At 32.4% G+C, this 20,845-nt stretch overlaps 1 protein-coding gene and 1 long non-coding RNA gene across 5 annotated transcripts; one reads left to right on the top strand and one right to left on the bottom strand.

Annotated features, from left to right (window-relative positions):
• Positions 1-1,120: 1,120 nt before the first annotated feature.
• On the bottom strand, positions 1,121-9,701 carry LOC139488543 (uncharacterized). 4 transcript variants are annotated; one of them, XM_071274250.1, is made up of 6 exons: positions 9,583-9,701; positions 7,713-7,864; positions 4,119-4,275; positions 2,896-2,970; positions 2,442-2,517; positions 1,121-1,553 (listed from the first exon to the last, which is right to left on the bottom strand). In XM_071274250.1, exons 1-6 carry the CDS (start codon positions 9,599-9,601, stop codon positions 1,286-1,288), a joined length of 747 nt encoding a protein of 248 aa, XP_071130351.1. In that variant the 5' UTR covers positions 9,602-9,701; the 3' UTR covers positions 1,121-1,285. The 4 variants fall into 4 exon arrangements, with proteins under 4 accessions (XP_071130351.1, XP_071130352.1, XP_071130353.1 ...); XM_071274251.1 differs by lacking the exon at positions 9,583-9,701 and adding an exon at positions 9,115-9,266; XM_071274252.1 differs by lacking the exon at positions 2,896-2,970.
• Positions 4,716-7,510, top strand: LOC139488544 (uncharacterized). The gene is made up of 3 exons (XR_011656027.1): positions 4,716-4,777; positions 5,617-5,744; positions 6,340-7,510. It is a non-coding gene; the product is annotated as an uncharacterized lncRNA (long non-coding RNA).
• Positions 9,702-20,845: the final 11,144 nt, after the last annotated feature.

Below are 20,845 nucleotides of genomic sequence, written 5' to 3'. Positions count from 1 at the left end.
TTAAAATTAAGAGAGTTGAGATCTTTATGTACTACATGACGCCCGAAACATTGTATGTGCCTATTCAAAGAACCTCAATAGTGGCCATGGTTTTTTTTTGGTTATTTTAATTATTAAAGATAACTTGTTAAAGAAGATATGGGAGAACAAATTATCAATTTCGTTTTAAATTTTGTAACCCCTGAGGATTTAGTACTTCTGCACTTTTGTTACTGTATGAAGCGTGGAGTAGAATATCAAAACAAACTAGATTTGTAATTGCTAGCAATAACGGATGGCACCCTTCCCCAATTGCCAGGTGAGCGGCAGCCATTTTGAAAATTCCAAAGTCAAATAGTGCATCTACAGATACCTAGTAACATTTTTGCAAAGTTTCATTAAGTTTGAAGCATTTTGAAATTTTTGATATTTTTGCGGTTTCCATGGTTACGGCAGCCATTTTGAAAATTCCAACTTCAAAATGCAACTCTGCTTATGCTAGTTACTATTCCTGTAAAGTTTCATCCAGTTTGCAGCATATTCTTTTTTTTTTTTTTAATTTTTGACCTTTTTGCATTGTTTCCATGGTAACAACAGCTATTTTGGAAATTCCAACTCCAAATGCCACATCTTCTCATGTTACTCATCGTTACTGTGAAGTTTCATGAAATTTGGAGCACTTTGAGATTTTTGGAATTTTTGGTGTAGTTTCCATGGCAACAAAGTAGTTCCAATGAGAGCCAAAATCATCCAAAACCTGTATATAGTGGGCACCTACATTGTATTAAAATATAATGATTCTGAGTTAAAGCATATCCAAACAGTTCACCAAAACCCAAAACTGGATTTTTTCACATTTGTTCTGTTTCCATGGAAACGGTAGCCATCTTGAACCATTCCATGCTTCCTGCAACTCTGCACGTGGGGGTCCTTACTATAGTAGACTTCCATTAACATTGGTCCATTGGATTTCGAGAAATCACCTGGACAAAATTTGTTGCAAGAAGAAAAATAATAAGAAAAAAAAAGAAACGTAGAATAACAATATGTCACCCCAACTCCGTTGAGGGTGCCATAATTATAAATATTTTGCTCGAAATGTTTGAGATGTATTGCTATGTGTCATATAGAAAATCATATGTGTTGTTTGCAAATTTATTAAATCAATTGAGTGTGGAAATTACAAAATGTATGATCATCATTTCAGCATAATTTTATAATAATTGAAAATGTGAGATTCGAATATCCGTGGAAAGGTAGCATCTGCTGGTCACTACCGTTGAAGCACAAAACGTAACTGATTTGATTAGATCATCTTGTTGGTCTTTTTCTTCCTTCTTTTCTTGTGTTTTTTGTCTTGTGTCGATTGTTTATAGTTTGTCGACATTGTTGTGGTATTTTCATATGTTCCTCCTGTGGGCATTAGATCATCATAGGTCTGACAATCATTGGCAATTGTAAGTGATGCATATGGACTGGTAACACCCTGTGTGGATTGTGGAATGTTGTCATATCTCGCCGACTCATTTGTGTTTGAACAAGATTGCAAACATATTTTTGCATTTAACCTAGACCTTCAACATCAAAATAAAATGCAATTATTAAATTGGAGGCCTAAAATAAAACCAATAGAAGTGATTAAAACATTTCGTTTATTAAAATCCATCACATTACTAAAAAGACTCGTGTATCAAACTACAGCAAAAGTATTAGAGTTATGCATATTCATTTCTCGCATCAATGTTTTCTTTTTAATATCTGTTCTTCTTCGACGTTTAATTTGGGAATTACTTTTTATATGTTCTAGTTTTTTTTCAAATTTTGAAGTCGTCCTGAAAATGCATGAACTATTTTCCGCTAGACGTAAAGCAACAAACAATCAATCAATCAAAAAAATGTTGAAATAAATATTTGCATTTTTTTTTAAATTTATGAAGTTTAAAATTATGTAATTTAATAATCCAACGTATTGCTTTAAAGTCTGCGATCAAGCGAGAGGATCTTCAAATTTAATCCTATTGACACGCAGTGTTATTCTATCACCTTCGCATTAGGAGTAGATGGTATGAACTCACTCAAGTCCAGTTCTTAAAACAGAAAAAAATGAGAGCAATTCATTTGATTATCCTGGTTTTGTTGGGTTTCCTTTTTTTGCATAGTAAAACTAATTATCTGTTCTTTTGAGGTCAACATGCAACATCACATTTTTAACGGCTTCTTTTGGAAAAAAACAAAAACAAAAAAGATAGTTAAAGATATTTAATACCATAAACGAATCAAACAAGCATAAACAAACTGATAAATGACTAATCCCGTCCTCTTGGAATGTGAGATCATCGAATACGATTTTTTTTTAAATGTGTTCTTTGTTATATTTTACATTATGACTAAAGGATATAAGTGAATATATAAACACGTTAACATAAAAGTCAAATTTTAGTTCAAACATTTATTTCTTTTACCTTTTTATAATCAATACGATCAATATTGCCAATATTACTAATAAAGTCAGGCCGACTGAAACACCAGCAATGACACCTACAAAACATGGTTTTAGTTTCTTTTCGCTTAAAAATTACATATATACATTTTTTTTACACGCGTGTATTAAAATTGCACACATATACACATTACTAATCATCATAAATGACGTTGTAAAAAGCATTTTTTCGAAGTTTTTTTTATTCAATTCATCAAAACTTTATGTATTTTAAACTGATTCCAAATAGATCAGTGTATTTATCTTGTTTAAACATTATTTCTTAATATACCACTATATTCAAGAAGTCACTACAAAATGATAATTTTGAAATATGACAACTGAACTGACTGAAAAAAAAAACAGTTTTCATCACACTATCATGACTACCATTGCATACGATACTCATCGTTTTGTATTCGGGTTTTCTGTAATACCTTCATTCGCAGTATTCATTCTGGCAGGAAGCGTTGTGATTTGTCTTGGTTGTGGCATTGATGATCTTGTAGTGTCTTAAACATTAAAAATGGAATACTTAACACAGATTATTGTTCATTTCAAGTATAATGACACATAATTGCTAAGTTGACCAACCACAATGAAGTAATTGTTTATTTGAAGCGTAAACACATGTCCTGTATGCTTAACGGGATTGATGTCGAATATACTTCTATAAATATATTTTTTAAGACAATTTATAGTTTGTTACCAGTTGTATGCGGACGCTGACGCCTAAAAAGTGTTTATTAAGTGTTAATGTATTTTCTTTCTGATTTCAATTTTCAATCGGACATATTTGCAAAGAATAACTTACATATAAATGATAAAGGGGTGGGGAAAAAAATCTCAAAATTCATAATTGGAAAATTTTCAACTTTAGAAACACAACATCTATCATATTCATTCTAATCGAATTCTTATTATAAGTAGGGTCAAGAACATTTGTATATGGTCTGATTCATTTAATTGCATGCCATGGTTGCAGTTACCAAGTGAAACTAATTGCATATAATAAAACCTTACACTTACCAAAAGAAAAAATCCGGAACATGCATAGGTACGTTTAATATGTATATTGAATTTCAACCGAAAAGGTAGAAGGGATCCTTTTTTGTTGTATTAAAATACATTTGACTCGTGGGTCAATACACTATATAAGGTAAGCTATTAACTCTGTTCTTTTGGACATTTAAAAGACATTATACACATATTTGTTTGGACAAAAAACAGTAATAAAAGTGATACTTTCTTTAAATAAATGAATTTTGTCATGAAATTTCCTCTCATTTACATTTCGAATGTTTGGCCTTGGTCTTCAATTTGTACTTACAGTGGACTTTTATAAAAATAGGAAGATAAAGTATGATTACCAATGAGAAAACTCTCCAACAGCGACCAAATGAAATAGAAGTTAACATCTATATGGCACCGTACGGCCTTCAGCAATGAGCAAAACCCATACCGCATAGTCAGCGATAAAAGTCCCCCCCCCCAAAAAAAAATAAAATTTGAGAGTCCCAGGTGAGTCATTTGGGATTTTTTTAGTTTTATTTTTACATGCGAATTACTATTAACTAAATTCAAAAATGTGCCCCTGTTTGTTTTTGTTTCTTACATTTTGGATGTAATATAATTTCACACAAGACTAATGTCTGCTTACTTGCTACAATATCATAGATGGAAAACGTCGAATTACCACCACACTTTTCAACTTCGTGGCCATAACAATTCATATCACACTCTGTGTCATTTACTTTGAAAGGTCCATTGGCATCAACGATGTATCGAGTATAACCACAACTGCAGACGTTACCACTCTGTATATATATATATGTAATCATATATTAACTAATGAGGTATAAATTATGCATTTCTGTTCATTTTGTAAAACGATTATATTTGAAAATTACTTAATCATGTTAATATACTTTTTTTATTACTAATTTTGAACTTAAAGCAATTGAAATATCTCCTTACTATTGTTTCGTATGTATGGGAAAATGAAATCTTCGAAATTTTTGTTGTTGCTAAAAGTGTGTCTGTTGAGCGTAACATCACTTCGGACTCATCAAATTGTATCTGTCGTGAGTCAAAAGTGATATACAAGGAGTTAAAACTGTGCACTAGTTAGTTTTTAATTTCAAATGATTGGCAACATTTTAGAACAACAAATATCAATAAAACAATATATGTATGTTCATACCAGAAACGAACAATAACCTCATTGGTTGATATCTTTGGCGGAAGTACATGTGATACATCCTCATTCTTTCAGTATCCAAGCTGTGGGAAGGTCGTGCTCCACGTGTTGTCGGCAAAGTAACTATATTCTTTAACTTTTACTTACATTTGCCTTGGTGGCAATATAGCCTTGGTGGCTTTAAGACCTTGGTGGTCATTTATATATGCCTTGGTGGCAATAGACCTAGGTGGTCATTTATATATGCCTTGGTGGCAATAGACCTAGGTGGTCATTTTTATATGCCTTGGTGGCAATAGACCTAGGTGGTCATTTTTATGATTTTTTTTTTTTTTTTTTTTTTTTTTTTTTTTTTTTTTTTTTTTTTTACATTTGCCTTGATGGCAACAATGAATTAAAAATACTAGTCTTAGGGGCGTCAAGACCTTGGTGGTCATTTATATTCGCCTTGGCGGCTTCTTGATAGAACTAGATGGTAATGTTTGACCTTGGTGGCAAAATGTTTTGGGATTTAGACCTTGGGTAGTTATTATCAACCCAGGTGGTCAGATATTTGTTTAATATGCCGTGCGCCGGTTAAACGCGGGGCAAAGTGCTATCGCTATATAAAATATATGTGGAAGTGGGGGCTCTGGCCATTTTGGAAAATTGTACTTGAAAGGAGAATAATAAATTGTTTATAGGGTAAATAGTTTCTTATGTTACTTTTGACTGTGTTGTGGACTTTTCATTTATTTTTACATCGTACATACTGATAGAAATGCTATTTAAAGACTTTATTAGAAAAGAATAGAATTATTGAGAAAGTGGAATAATTTAGTGTGACATGTCACTTGATATTCATGTTTTTATCGGAGTGATGTGTATTGAATTATAAGGTGTCTTCGTCGAGGTCCGCGTTCAGCGGTCTGTTTGATTGTACATAGAATTGAATTGAACAGAATGTTTTTGTTTTCAGATGGTGTTACCTACAGATTTGACAGGGTGACGAATGAAGGAAAAGTAATATGACATTGCACGATGATTCATGTCAATGAGTTCGAACAACCTTTTTAAAAGGAAAGGATTTTTTCTAATCAGAATATGGTGAGAACAAATTGCAATTGAAGTAATGTTTTGAATTCTGAAAATAGGAAAATAATGAATGGGGAAAATATTGATACTACACTAAATTATGTATGTCTGTGTTGAGAAAGGCAGAAGATGCCAATATGGCACGGTACTAAAAAAAAAAAAAAAAAAAAAAAAAAAAAATCTGTGATGGAAGCAGCTTTATGTTCAAATGAACCTATTTAAAAGTAATGCTATTAATTTTTCCGTAATTTCATGATGTTTTCTATTGGATGTGTATTTAATTTCATTGATGTGTTGAAATATGTCACAAAAATCTTTTTGTCATGGGAGATTAAATAATGGTTGCAATATTTTTGTTTGGTTTGTTTTATCTAGATTAATAGATAAATATAATGTTGAATGATTTTGTATACTAGTACAAATATATACTTATATTTTATGTATGGTTAAATTTTTTAATTTAAATTTCTTTGTCTACAGTTCGAGGGACACTGATTCCCTAGTGGTTTTCCACGTGGATTGTAGGCAAAGGGATTTTTCCTTTTCAAAGTGTGACTAATGCTGTCAGTACAAATAAACAATTTGTTATTGGTTAATATATTTTCAGCAGACATGTGAAGAATCGAGTGGAAATACAATTGTCAATGTTCCTGATTATGAAGTAAAGAGTGTGTTTGATTCAACAACAGTAAAGAAAGAGACAAGCCAGCATAGTTTACACTTGGAGGTTAAGTCCCTTTGCTTACAAGCTTTCCACATGCTGAAGATGTTATTAGAATAATGACAATGTTAATTTTGATATGAGTTCATTGCCTTAACTCAACTTTTAAAAGTCCGTATGTGGTCCAATTCATGAGAATTTATTGAATTATGAACGATTTATAAAGAACTGTTTACATGCATCTTTAAATGTTTAGAAGTGTTTTCAAGTAATTTTAAAAGGAATAATATTTAATAAAAGTGTTGAATTTGTTTTGAGTATTGGGAATACTATTCCCTAAGGGAAAGCCTTGCTAGTGGTGTATTTTGAGATTGGCCTGCAAATATGCTGTATGGACTATAGAGTTTTCTATGCCCATAACTTAACATGAACTGGATGCAAGATTATATCAATCACTGAGGATATGTGTATAACCTCATTGGTTGATATCTTTGGCGGAAGTACATGTGATACATCCTCATTCTTTCAATATCCAAGTGGTGGTTGGTTTAAGGGCTATGTTTGGTCAGGCAATACATATTGCCTATTGCCTGTTTGGGTTGATGAGGTTCTTGATAAGTTCCCCCCTCTCCCACCCATAAGTACCAAAATGTGGATATGTTTTTATATTTATATTTTAATATTGGTATTACATGTATGCATTTTGGGTTGATGAGCACGAGACAACATTAGAAAAACATAAGCATTACCATGGGATCATGTTGACAAAACAAACCTTCGCTTTATCGATTTTCAATTGAAAGGTCAATTAGGGCAAGTGTATTGGCATGTTTGTGTTTGCTTTTTCATTACAATGGTAAAAATAAGATTATATATCTCGGATGACAATAATGTTGATTATAATGCTTCATTTTATGAGCTCCAGAGTAGTTTTATAACTGGAAAACAACTGTGCACTATATCAAGTGAGCTCTTCTGCATTGCATTGTGCATGGTAGTCCACATTTTGGTTTCTGAAACGTTAAGATATTATCTTGTATTCGGTTCTTTCCTCTAGAGTTTTCTATGCCCATAACTTAACATGAACTGGATGCAAGATTATATCAATCACTGAGGATATGTGTACTACCAACTGGGCTGGTGATTACCCTCGGGGACTTACAGTACATAGCCTTAGGTACATGTATCGACCTAGTGGCAGAAATAGCATTAAAGTACCAATTTGACTGCACCCGATGCGCATTTCGACAATTAATGTCTCTTTAATTTGGTGACGCTCGAGGCCAAAATATTTTAAAAAAAAATCTGTGAGTGCTTACCGTTATCCCAACAAATTGACTCTGCTCTCTTTTTCTGCAATATTTTATACAAGCAAATGGAGACATATACAATTGAGGTTTTTCATAGTATCGACGAAGCCCCAACATACTTATATTTCTATTAAAGCATCCAGTATACATGTAATTGAGACCTGGAATTAATTTATTAGAAAGATATTTAGATAATATAAACGTTAACAAAACACATTCTACGATTTAAGAAATACATGTACGAGACTAAAGTGTGGTATTTACCAACTACGGAAAACTTTTTGTCGCCAAGATGGAGAGACATATAATTGATGGTGACCTAATTAACTACATTGACATTCAAATATAATATATATTATTAAGTCGGGGCCTCGGTGGCCGAGTGGTGTAATTAGTTACTACCGTAATGACTAGCCAGTCAACACTGAGGTTGTGAGTTCGAACCCCGCTCGTGCGGGTGCACTCGACTCCAATCTTAATTGACTAGAATTGTCAGTTTTCCTATCGAAGGTCAGTGGTTTTCTCCGGGCACTCCGGCTTTTTCCACCAATAAAAACTGGCCGCCACGAAATAGCCCAAAATGCGGTGCTTAAAAGTGGCGTTAAAACACCAAAAATCAAAAATCAAAATATTATTTAAGTCTATAGGTCCCTGTCCATAGAGACGAGCTTGTAATTCAGTGGTTTTCGTTGTTAATGTCTGTGATATTTTTTTTCTTGTTTTATTGTCATAAATTAAGCTGGTGGTTTTTTTTTTCGTTTGAATTGCTGACTATATTGGTTTTGCTTATTGTTGAAGGTCGTACGGTGAACCTAGTAGCTTAATTTCACTTTATTTTGCTTCTGTTGGACAGTTATCTCCTACGCAGTCATACCACATCTCTTTATTTTCTACTGTAAGTTGAAAATAAGCAGTCTCAAAATATTCAAAATCGTCCATGTTAAATTTTGTCATAATTATGTTTCAATATGTTTAAGACATGGTTTCACTCAATAAAATTAGAAACAGAATACTTGCGGTTAAAATTGGGAAAACAACTAAAATGAAGTCCACATTGCACTTAACAATTCCAAAGTTAAACAAAGGGGGTCTCACACATACATAAAACGGTCACAAATGTATAATATGCATGTATCATTTTTTTTTTTATCATTGAAGTCTCCAATATTGAATTGAAATTGTATTTTTCTGTTGGGTAACTATCATGTAGGTTCTCTAATTCCGGTACAGTTTATAAAAAACATTATTCAGAATTTAAAATTTTGTGCACAAATTCACAGTGCTCATCTTTTTTTTTTAACTCTATATGAAGGTGCTGTAAGTGGTTAAGTTAAGTATGTCAACAAATCAAGGAGTGTAAACAAAGCATGATAATTTTAATTAGAATAAGAAAGACTTCAAGCTTGCTAACCTCGCATTTGGTAACGGCAATATGTCTTTGACTATCTATCATCAAGTTTTAATGTTCGTGAAGTTGTTTTCTGTCTTTACTAAACGAAATGTATAACTAAGTACATTATGCTTAAATTTGATGTTGTGCTTTTTCTTTTTTCACTCGATTAGAAATTCTACTTATATGAAAAAGAAAAAAAAGGGGATTTAAGTACTCTGAATACTTGTTTTTCTTTCATCACCCAGTAACATGTAAATGTTATTGTCTAAATTCAAGAGAATCTCGCCAGTGATCGACAATGTGTATTTGTTTGTTGTTTTATTTGAATAAAGTTGTTAATTGTGTTTCATAAAACACTTGGTGCAAGTCTTATTGACACATTGAATACTTATTTATATGTTTGTACATGTTTATCATTATCGCCATCAATATAAATATGCATAAAACATTGGAGTATAAATTCTAAATTGATTGCAATATATTTACCTTTTCTTCCATCACCCATCTTTGTTTGTATATATATGCATATGATTCCTTTCAAGTGGGAGGAAATAAGAAGACTCTTATGTTACGTAAGATAATCCGGTAATTTGAATATTTCCGCATCACTTATAAATTGTACTTATATCAATGTAAACATTATATGTTACGGTGAAAAATATACATTGTGCGCACATTATATTACTTTCTGTCATCAATATATAGTTTGTGCACAGAATATAACTTTAGTGTGCGCACAAATTAATATCGTGTGCACTCAATTTAAAAATATTGTAAGAACAAATTATTATTTTGTACAAATAAATTTTTTGTTTTGTTCCCAAAAATTATAATTGTGTGCCCAATAATTTTAATTTGTCCACTTACATTTATATTTTCTGCGCTTAATATAAATATAGTATGCGCTGGATTTAAAATAGATGGCGTAACATTGAATATGTTGTACATGTGCTCTCACATTCGTTTAGAGCTTACACATATTTTGGAAAGGGAAATAGATTTGACCTTGCAACAGGCGATCTACAGACCCCAAAAATAGTTGTTGCAACGTTTCTTAACGTGCAAAGAGCGTGACACTCTCTCAACACCAGGGTATCGGATTAAACGTCCCTGATCTGACCGGACGTGACTGCGTACTTGTACATCCTTACAAGCCTAATGGACGACCCATTTTGGCAAGGGTGTTACTGCCGGTCGGAAAAGACCTAAGTGACCATATTTCTATTCCCAACTCACCCTTGGATGTATTTCAAGTGTAGACAAGCAGACATTACTACACAAAAAGAGTTTATAAGAATGTGCTACCAATTATTGGCTGTAGTAAGTTAAAACAAAAACTTCATACGGCATTTGGAATCATATGACAAACTTCAACCTTATGGATTTTATGCATTATTGCCGAAGTTGTGGTCTTTCGAAAATTGAATATTGGATAAAAATCGTAATTTCAGATTCAAGAAACCTTTCTTAATAGAGTGAATACGTATCAGTTTTAACACAAAACTATATGATAATTGCATTCATAAATAGTCTATTGTCAATTAAGTACTTTTTCTATTCTACTTGAAAACAAGAGCTCTACTAAGTGTTAATCATGCATATGCATTCACAGGTTGGTTTTAAATGGGAATGCCAACTCGGTGAAGCATTACTAGTGGAGTACTCGTTGGTTTATTGAAGCGATACTCGAGTAACCGCTCGGACAATATATACAAAGTTAAAACACTATTATATAAGTTTTACCCTTAGTGGGTCGCTGTCCACAGGAAGATAAACTGCCCCCCCCCCCCCTTATACTGTAGACACATTATCATCTGCACTAGAATACTGTCTATCTAAATTAATTTATCATTAAATACATGTATTGATTTAATAAGCACTAATTTAATTAATACATAATTATAATATTAAATACTATCGATTATCAATTAGAACCCGATCAAACAACACTTACAATTGAATGTCCCTTTGGTATCTTTCGCCTCTCTGTTACAAATGTACACGGTTGCTCGTTAAGAAAACACTGTCTTCTCTATACTCATGTATCTTAGCATCTAAGAAAAATAACTCAACTACAAACTTAAGTTTGTTGACTACCTCGCTGCGTAAATCTTTTCTGAGCTGCCGCTTTTATTACAATACATCATTATTATAACAACATAACGTATATACAAAATACTATTTGCCATCATCTTCCAAATTATCAATATTCAAAACACACAAAATACTGTTTCGTGGCCGATCAGGAAAAACCAATTTGGAAACCTGCGTCCTTTTGTCAATGCCATGCGAAACTCAAGTGTTTGGCCGCACTTATAAAACATAAATGTGCATGTACAAAAAATGCTGAATCAAGATAAATACAAGGGAGTTTTAGTCCGAAGACAAAGCTATAAAAAATTTATAAGACACAACATATAATCCAAATCCGAATACGGTTATATAGCCATACCATATATATATAAATTATATATAACAGACCATTAACAATTGTCAAATTGAGCATTCTTTATGCTTATGAAAAAAATTGATGTACACAGTACGAACGCAAGGCTAGAAGTGATACTCATATAACTATCTATTTACCACTACAATTTCGGCGCCAAAAATTCATACGCCTCGGAAATACCTTACCGAGAAGACAATAAATTCACGTTTTACTGCGTTCCGCGGGAATTATCTAGTCTTCTTTATACTCATGTGCGTTAGCATCTAAGAAAAAAAAAAACTCAACTACAAACTCAATTTTGTTGACTAGCTCGATGCGTATATAGAACAACAAAGATAGAGTATAGAGAAAAAAACTGACAAATTATTTAATCACAGTAATGTACGAAACAAACTTCAAATAAATGAAACCTGAACAGCGGACAAAAAATTTGAACACAATGAAAATTTATAAACCCAAATGCTCTGAAACTTGTAATCGGTTAGCAACAGAATCTGCTACATAACCATCCTTACTTGAATCACTCTTCCACCTTCCGTGTCTTTTCCAACACCTGTCATTAACACCTGCACCCTCTGACCGTAAAGAATGTAAACCGAGATTAAGCTCTGGAGCGATCATTTTCAAACGCTTTATCATACATTCTCTTGCAGTAGTATAACTTATAGAATTTTTTGTCCGCTGTTCAGCTTTCATTTATTTGAAGTTTGTTTCGTACATTACTGTGATTAAATAATTTGTCAGTTTTTTTCTCTATACTCTATCTTTGTTGTTCTCCTCTTATATTTAATGCGTTTCCCTCGGTTTTAGTTTGTTATCCCGATTTTGTTTTTTGTCCATGGATTTATGAGTTTTGAACAGCGGTATACTACTGTTGCCTTATTTATAGGCCTATTAACCTTAATCAAACCACATTTATCTTTAGATCTATACAAAGGACGAAATAAATACATGTCTGTGGATATTTCAACATTCGCCAAACCAAGATATCTTTAGAACATAGAATAAGGACAAGCTAAAGACTGCCCCCTTGAATACCAACACCTCATCTACAGCTCTATACTGGTCGGTCTTACTCTTCCTAATTTTAAGTACCAAAAAAACTTCTTTAATTGTGACATCATTGCATTTCTATTGACTCAATTCACTAAAACGTAGAAAAGCACTAAAACTTAACAAAATCATGACAAGATCTCGTACAACTGTTAAATCATTGGAATATTGATACATACTACATAAATCAATTAAAATATCTTTAGATACTGGATCTTTCTTGTTGACAGGGTTTTTTGCAGTTCGCTTAGCAGACTCGAGTAAATTTTGCACAAATGTGTTGCTAGTTGGATGTAACTGACCATAAATTTCGTTTGCCCACTTAACGTAGTAAAAAGCAGTGTTAACAGTACTAAATGTACCACCATTATCTAATAAATACAAAATATAAAGCTATATATGAATTGGAGATGCAGGCAAAGAAAGCAAACTATGCTCTATACACAATCTTTTCCATTTCATAAAACCGTAATTATATTTTTTATCAGTACTTTCACTTCTGGCATCTAGTAACCGTGTAGATAAACTCTTCACTAAATTATGTAACGAATGTTCCTCTTCAATTCCACTGTCCTCCACAGCTTCGTGCACAACCTGCTCGATGTTTAAGCCTGCTCCAAAGATAAAAAAAAACCCACATCAATCAAATCTTATCTTAAATGCAAGCATCGTTAATGTTCCTTGTTTCCCAAATAAACCATTATTACCTCTCCCTGTAATAACAGAAACTCAGAACTTTCATATTAACGTAGTTATATATATGCACCTAATTGTCTTTTTTATTAACAAAATGTTCATATTGTTAATTATGTTCTCTGCAGATTTGTATACCTATGTATTAATATAAATTTCATGTTGCTTACACATGATAATGTTGTTATTTAAATGTGCTATAGCATAATTGTGCTTATTGCAATAAACGTATTTATCTTATCTTAACAGAATTCTCTTCTGTCAAGAATTTTTTGTTGTTTATAAAACGTTTCAAATTCCCGTTTGATTCACACAATAACACCCAATAAGGTGCAGATTTCCAAAAAGGAAATACCAAAGTACCGTTTGCGTCGTCTTCCAAAAATTTTCTACTAACTTTACAAACCAAATTAGGCGGTGGGACGACCCAATTGTTTTCGCGTTTCCAATTTTGTTTAAAAGTATCTACTGCCTCTGTACAAATACACCAAAATTTGGAATTAAATCTTGTACATTTAGTGTTATAGTCTGTGGCAAATCTGTCCACTGTATGAATACCCCATATATTATCTAAGCTATTTAAAAAGACTTCAGTACTGATACCCCAGTCATCACAATCAGAGTATCTACTCAGATTGTCTGCCACCTGATTTTGGTCTCTAGGTATCCATTGGGTCGTAATTTTGCAACTATTTTCAAGGTATAATGTGTGCAATTCACATGCTAAAACTTGAAGGTCTGTTTTCCTACTACCGTTTTTTTACTATGCTAGTAACATTTTTATTATCTGTATTAATTTGTAATGTCTGGTTTTAAAGCAAGTGCAAAGAACTTTTAACTGTTCTATTGACTGCTTCAAGTTCACGCCATATAGAACTCTTGATCCTCTCATGATCTGCCCAACTACCCACTACAGTGTGCAAACTATTTCTGGGCGTTATCAGACTACTGTTCATCTGAACATCACTAGAGTCACAGACCGACTCAGCAATATTGCTATCAATAGCAGGGACTATAAATCCCCCAAAACCAATCTCTGAGGCATCTGTATAAGCCTTATCATCATTCAAATCTGACTAGTGCAGATTTACACCCATTGCATTCAGATCATTTACTGAATTTGACCAAAATCTGAGCTCACCAACAGCTGGAGATGTCAAAGCAACCAGTGACTTCCAACTGGCTCTAAGAACTATACACTGGTATAATTCCCTGGTCCTTAATCTTACCAGACTTCCAAAAACAACTTGCATTGAAATAATTTGTCCGACAATACAATCAACCAGTTTTGCTCTGTATAAAATTTTCCCTTTACTGACACCGTGAAGAATTTTTACAATACTTAATAACAACCTATCCACTCGCTCTTGAGTAATCTGAATTTTGCCTAAATACATATCCCACACTAAACCTATCCAAATCAAGTTTTGTTGTGGATACCAAATACATTAATCCTCAGCTATAAGAAAACCAAAATCAGACAAACTTTTTCTGATATAATTACTAGCTCTTTTAGAAGAAAGTAAATCACTAGCTCCTACCAAACCATCATCAAGATACATAATTATCTTAAACCCTGTTTTCTCCAGTACTTAACCACCTCTTTCAAAACTTTTGTTAAAATGTGTCCTGCACTTGGAATAACAAAAGGAAGAACATTGAAAACAAAATAGTTAGCCACTCCGCCAATAACCCAACTGAAACCTAAATATTGCTTGTGCTCCTCTCTTATTTCAATATGATGATATGCACTTTTCAAATCATATCTAAATAGATAATCACCCTTTTCAAATAATTCTCTTGCCACCGATGCATCTTCAAATTTAAATTTAAATTGCTGTATGCAACTGTTAATGTAGACCGAATTCTTCTGTTCCTATAATGCATATATTTCCTAATTTACATTTGCTTTTTATTGATTTTGCTATTTTCTTTTTTTTTTATTGTGCAATATAGAGACAGAAAGCAGTGCCCATTCAAAACAGGAGATCGCGGACAATTTGTTTGCGCTCATATTGTCGCCTTTTCTCCACTTTTCAGACATCCGTACATGAATACACTAATAGATAAACGGTTTTTCTACATTTTCGTGTGCCTTACTATGATCAAAGACCTTTCTGAGTCTAGATAATCCACTTTTTTCAACATTCAATACTTTCTACTTTTATGGCTAGTTAGACATCTTGAAATATCTCGACCAATCAACGCTGATTTCCGGTTACTCGGATCTTCTCGGTAAAATTATCACATGATCTTAAAATGGTAGATGTAAACAAGCGTAACTATGAAATGTACAACGCCATTCACGGCAAACTTTAATCTTATATAATAACGAAAGAAATAGTCATGTCAGACAAATGCTACCTTTGTAATAATACTTTCAACTATTATGTTAAAAGAAAAAGGTTCAACCGTATATCTATAGATTCTAAGTTGAGTAGAAACAATAAAACTGTACGTGAAGTGCTCACTTGTTTTGGTTGTACTCCAGAAAAACTTGCTGACAATATGCTGGTGTGTTTGGACTGTGCCCAGCTATTGTCAAAACACCAGAGCAACAAAAAAAAAGTAGAATCTCTAAATGAATTGAGATTAAAAACCTCAGGGACTTATCTGGGCCACAATATTGAATTTCTTTCGTCATCTACTGAAACAAATAGTTCCAAGAGAGTCAAAGTTAACACACCAAAGAAAATGATTGCATTTTCACCCAGGAAGATAATTTCAAACACAGAAAAGCAGAAAAAGGTATGTCATTTGAGGTTACTTTTTATTTTCATTAAATAGAAAAACAGAAAAAGTGTGCCCAATGTCATGCATGTACTTGTTGGGAATAGAGATACAAACATATTAGAGACCTGGATGTTGACGATACACATAATCAAAGACAACAGAAATTATAATCACTATATGTCACTTATCTTTGAAAAGCAGATACACATGATAAATAGTATGATAGCCAATAATACAAATCTTCAACCAAGACCAAACGTTACTTTGCACCAACTTGGATATGACAATATTACAAAATGTATGTACATAATACAGTGTAAGCTGTCTTAAACAAACCCTAAATCTATTGAAAACCTTTCTACAATGTCCTGTCATATCAAATTTATAAGTTGTTAACTTGATTAAGCAAAAAGAAAATCTGTTAAGAACCCCTTTTCACTCGGTATTAAAACCTGTAGATATAATGTTTTCTTGAGTTTGTGAGATCGCTTTTAAGTAGGACTAGTTCATCAGATAAGTTGAAACATAGTTTGTTTTTTTACTTTCAGACATAAAAAGGCATTAAGAAACTGGCGTCTTCTTACTTGGTGAGTAGTAGGTACAACATACATTTTAGCCTCCTGTTAAAAACATCAACAGCGACTAAAAAGGCCTTCTACTCACAAGTGAAGACCATAGTCAGATAAGAAGTTTCTACTTTTGTAAGGCCAAGTTCTAAATCTGTATGGAGATTAACATCAAAAGAAGGCATAGACTCAATCATGCAGTTTTCATGGGATAAGGTTATAGAGGAAACCAAGTTACTGTGCCCAGTACTCTATTCATCTTTATCATCAGCATTGGATAAACAAGAGGATCTAACAAAGAAAAAAGGGGGAAGGCACATTTCACTAAAGCCCAACCTTGGCTGTGTTATTGGGCAAATATTATTTGCCCAAAAACCAACCACGATGAAATTTCTGCAAGAAATAACTGGTGTCCAGCTTTGGTTATCTGGAACCGCAAGAGAGGTATGTTATATATATGATTTTATTATGACACACAGACACATATTGAATTAGTGCAGATTAACCAATGGTATAACTTATTTCTTACATCTTATAGAAAATAATAATATCATATCTTTTTAAATATAAAACATAGAATAAATTAAAATAAGAAGATGTGGTATAAATAGCAATGAGGAGCACATTATTTTATGTTGATTTTGAAGTAAGTAAATTTTTATTGAACATTTACTTTTGATTGTTATCTTATTGTCACAGGCATTCTAGGCTAATCCATTATAATATTATAATTATATATGTTGCTTGATATCAACTATCTTTATTCAATTTGAAAAGTAAAACCAAATTAGCGAAAGGATCCTTTTTATAATATTGAAATAAAACAACTTTGGTAGATATGAAGCAATATCCAATTTTCACTCTTTATGAAGACTTGGTGCTAATTCTTTAATTAAGGTGATGTAATTGAAGATGATGTATTGGATGCACTTTTAGAAGAAATGGACAGTGATGATCACTTGGATAAAACCATTCCATATGAAGGTAAAACTACTTAAGTTTGATTAACCATTATGCTTATTGTCATTCAATAAATCAAATTTATACATATAAAGCAAAAAGCTGATCAATGAAAAATCAAACAATAAAGTGTTTCAATGATACACACTTGTGCCACTCATACTATCATTTTTAATATTCAGTTAAAGTCATAAGATACCTCAAATTAAAAAACAAATATGCATATGTTTTTTATAACTAAATGGATAGTTTGCATTATACAACTTATGTACATATACTTTTTTCTGAGGAAAGTTCTTTAATTTGTCCACATTTAGAAGAAGTTTACTTATCTTTAATTGCTTGCTTCCATGAAGCAATTCGCCGACATTATTGCCGTATGCATAGTGACCTGAGCGTAACCCTCCTCGTAAAAATCCGGTGATCTCAATACGCATGCATCTGTCATTAAAATAAACAATTATCTGATTGTACATGTTAAACACGTGCTCAATACCCATGCTTTTTGTTATTTGTTTACTATAAGGTGACAATCGGTAAACTTCGGCAGCAGCCATATTTGTTAAATCATAACAGACAGAGAGAAAAAAAATTGACGACTATACGATATATTTGCGTTAAAAATGATAAAATCGTGCACAGAGGACTAAGTTTATGATATAAACATGCATTGGTTCAAGAATTGGATAAACATTATTTTTCACCACTCACTGGTTTCATATGGCTTTAACCATGAGATTGTTGTTTAAACCATATTTTGCATACAATTAAAAACAAATACAGAATAATGAACATATATAGTTAGTTTCAAGTTAATGAAACTTCAACTTCAACATAAACTACCTTCACCAAAAACTTAAACATGAAAATGTATAATTTTTTTTACAATACATGTATCACATTTTTCAACCTTTCAAATGTTGAAACTTCAGGTTCATCTGATGAAAGATTTTGGACACTTTTTAAACACTTGATTGTCTACTTTAGTAGATTCAATTGGTTAATGTAAAAAAATTGGACTGATTCAGTCATTAAAGACGCTCAAATTAAAGCTTAAATATTAAAAATCTATCAAATATGCCATAATACGTCACTTTTCAGATGGTTTTTGTCAAAAATGAAAGTGGCCGCATCCGTGTTCATCCTCAACCTTGATATATGTTATATATTATCATCAAATACAACTTACATTTAAAAATTAAGAATGAACAAAAATGCGGCCACTTCCATTTAAGACGGAAACCGTCTAAAAATTAACTCAAATGCTACAATTGTAAAGATTTCAGTAATTTAGCATGACTTAATGATGCTAGTACCCGATATATGTGCATTGTATTGTCAAAAACAGCCCATATTTAGCTAACAGAAGTATTCTACTTTCCAATAAATAGCTAAAGGTGTACATATTAACAATTTCGTAAAACTGCTATATTTTGGGGCCAAAAAGGGGTCTTACTGGAATTACTCCTTTGTCGCGTAATCCTATAAACAAATAATACAATTAAAAACATATATATGATAACAAGAAATAGACAATGCTAAGATTAAAATGGATTAACTTCGTAACATGTAAGCTAACAATTTGGAGAACAATAGTATCTTGCTTTTAGATAAAGTTTGAATGTCCACGAAATAAAACAAATCTATACGTAGCAAGTCAAACAAACCGCTCATATAAATTATGCTGCGAGGCGCACGAAACGAAATAAGTAAATATATATGGAAGTTTTTAACGACCTTGACTGGCTATACAGCCAATGCACTGTCGGTGAAATAAGTACGACGTTATGATCCGTATTTATACAATGCATGAAAAATAAAGTCAAATAACATTACAAAAATTAACACCAACACCATCTTTACATTTGTCATTTCAAGGCCTTTTATACCTGACTATGCGGTATGGGCTTTTCTCAATGTTGAAGGCCGTACGTTGACCTATAGTTGTTAATTTCTGTGTCATTTGGTCTCTTGTGGAAGCAATAAAGATGCTTAAAATGCCAAAAACAACCAGTGCATAATATTTTGTCCAATGTTTTATGAAAAGAATGTACAAAACAAACAATAATTTACAAATCGATCTAGAAATTATGATATTTAGGAATAAAGAGGAGGAAATTGTAAATTCTACCACCAGGACAGCGTCTACCGCGTGGTTATGACGGGGTAAATATAAAAAAGGAGATGAGGGCAAGAAAAAAGGGGAAGCTGAGAGGTAAATGAATTCATTCCTTGGTGTTTAATTCATACAAAGCAATACGTTTTGTCACAAATAAAGTAAAGATTGCTGACGAGCAGTATAGTGTTATGTGCTATAATATTGCCATGTGATCAACACTCGAAACATGTGGTCGTTCGTCAAACAATTCTATAAGTTGGGTAGGAATAATTGACTAACATTGGAAGAGTAAGCAATTACAAATAATGTTTTAACAGGTTAAGCGATCAACTTCCTCCATCAATCACTTACTTATTTCTAATAGTTAGTTGTTTTGTGAATAGACAATAAATTAAAAGTGATTAACAATAAAAAAAATAGCGGTTAACCGATAAAAATAACGGTTAATCGATAAAATTAGCGGTTAATCGACATATATATAGCGATTAATCGATAAAAATATCAGACAACCGGCATATAAATAGCGGTTAACCGATAAAAATGCCTTTTGAACCAAATGGTACACCATACTTGGCTCTACATGCTTGGAATGCTGTCCAGATATATTTCATAATTTCATTATAATCTACTTCAAGCAATTTATATATCATTTTGTTAACTTATTTATACCGTGCAAGGATAGTGTTGCTAAAATTGAGTAATTATACCAGGATGTCATACATGTATTTCTGGTAAGAGTGCATGTCCATAAAACGTCTATTATTATATGCACATGTAAGTATTAAACGCATGCATATTTTTCAAAGCAAAAGTTTATGACGAATTTGTCAAGTTAGACTAAGAAAATGCTGAACTATTGAAATTGTCGTACTATGGAACGATTCGTTAGCCAGAGTTAAACTCTTGTTGTTGTCAATTTTGTCCACGGCCGATGTTGTCAAACCACCAGGTTTCGCGGGACGAACCGCGTTTTTCATGTTAAGTTTTTTATAACTGGAATGGTTTAGTACTGTAGATAAGTGGATAATTGGATCATTCGCAAACGACAAACGTTAACTGTACATTTTTTTGAACTATTAAAAATTTAGTAACTCTTCCTTACCTGGTCCTAGCATCCAGCAGAAGGTCTATATACACAATGAGATAGATTTAATTCAGTTTCATGTAATGTTAGAG

Source organism: Mytilus edulis, chromosome 9, assembly GCF_963676685.1.
Source record: "Mytilus edulis chromosome 9, xbMytEdul2.2, whole genome shotgun sequence".
Taxonomy (NCBI): domain Eukaryota; kingdom Metazoa; phylum Mollusca; class Bivalvia; order Mytilida; family Mytilidae; genus Mytilus; species Mytilus edulis.
The sequence above is the reverse complement of the archived record's forward strand: the minus strand, read 5'-3'. Positions and strand labels throughout refer to the sequence as shown.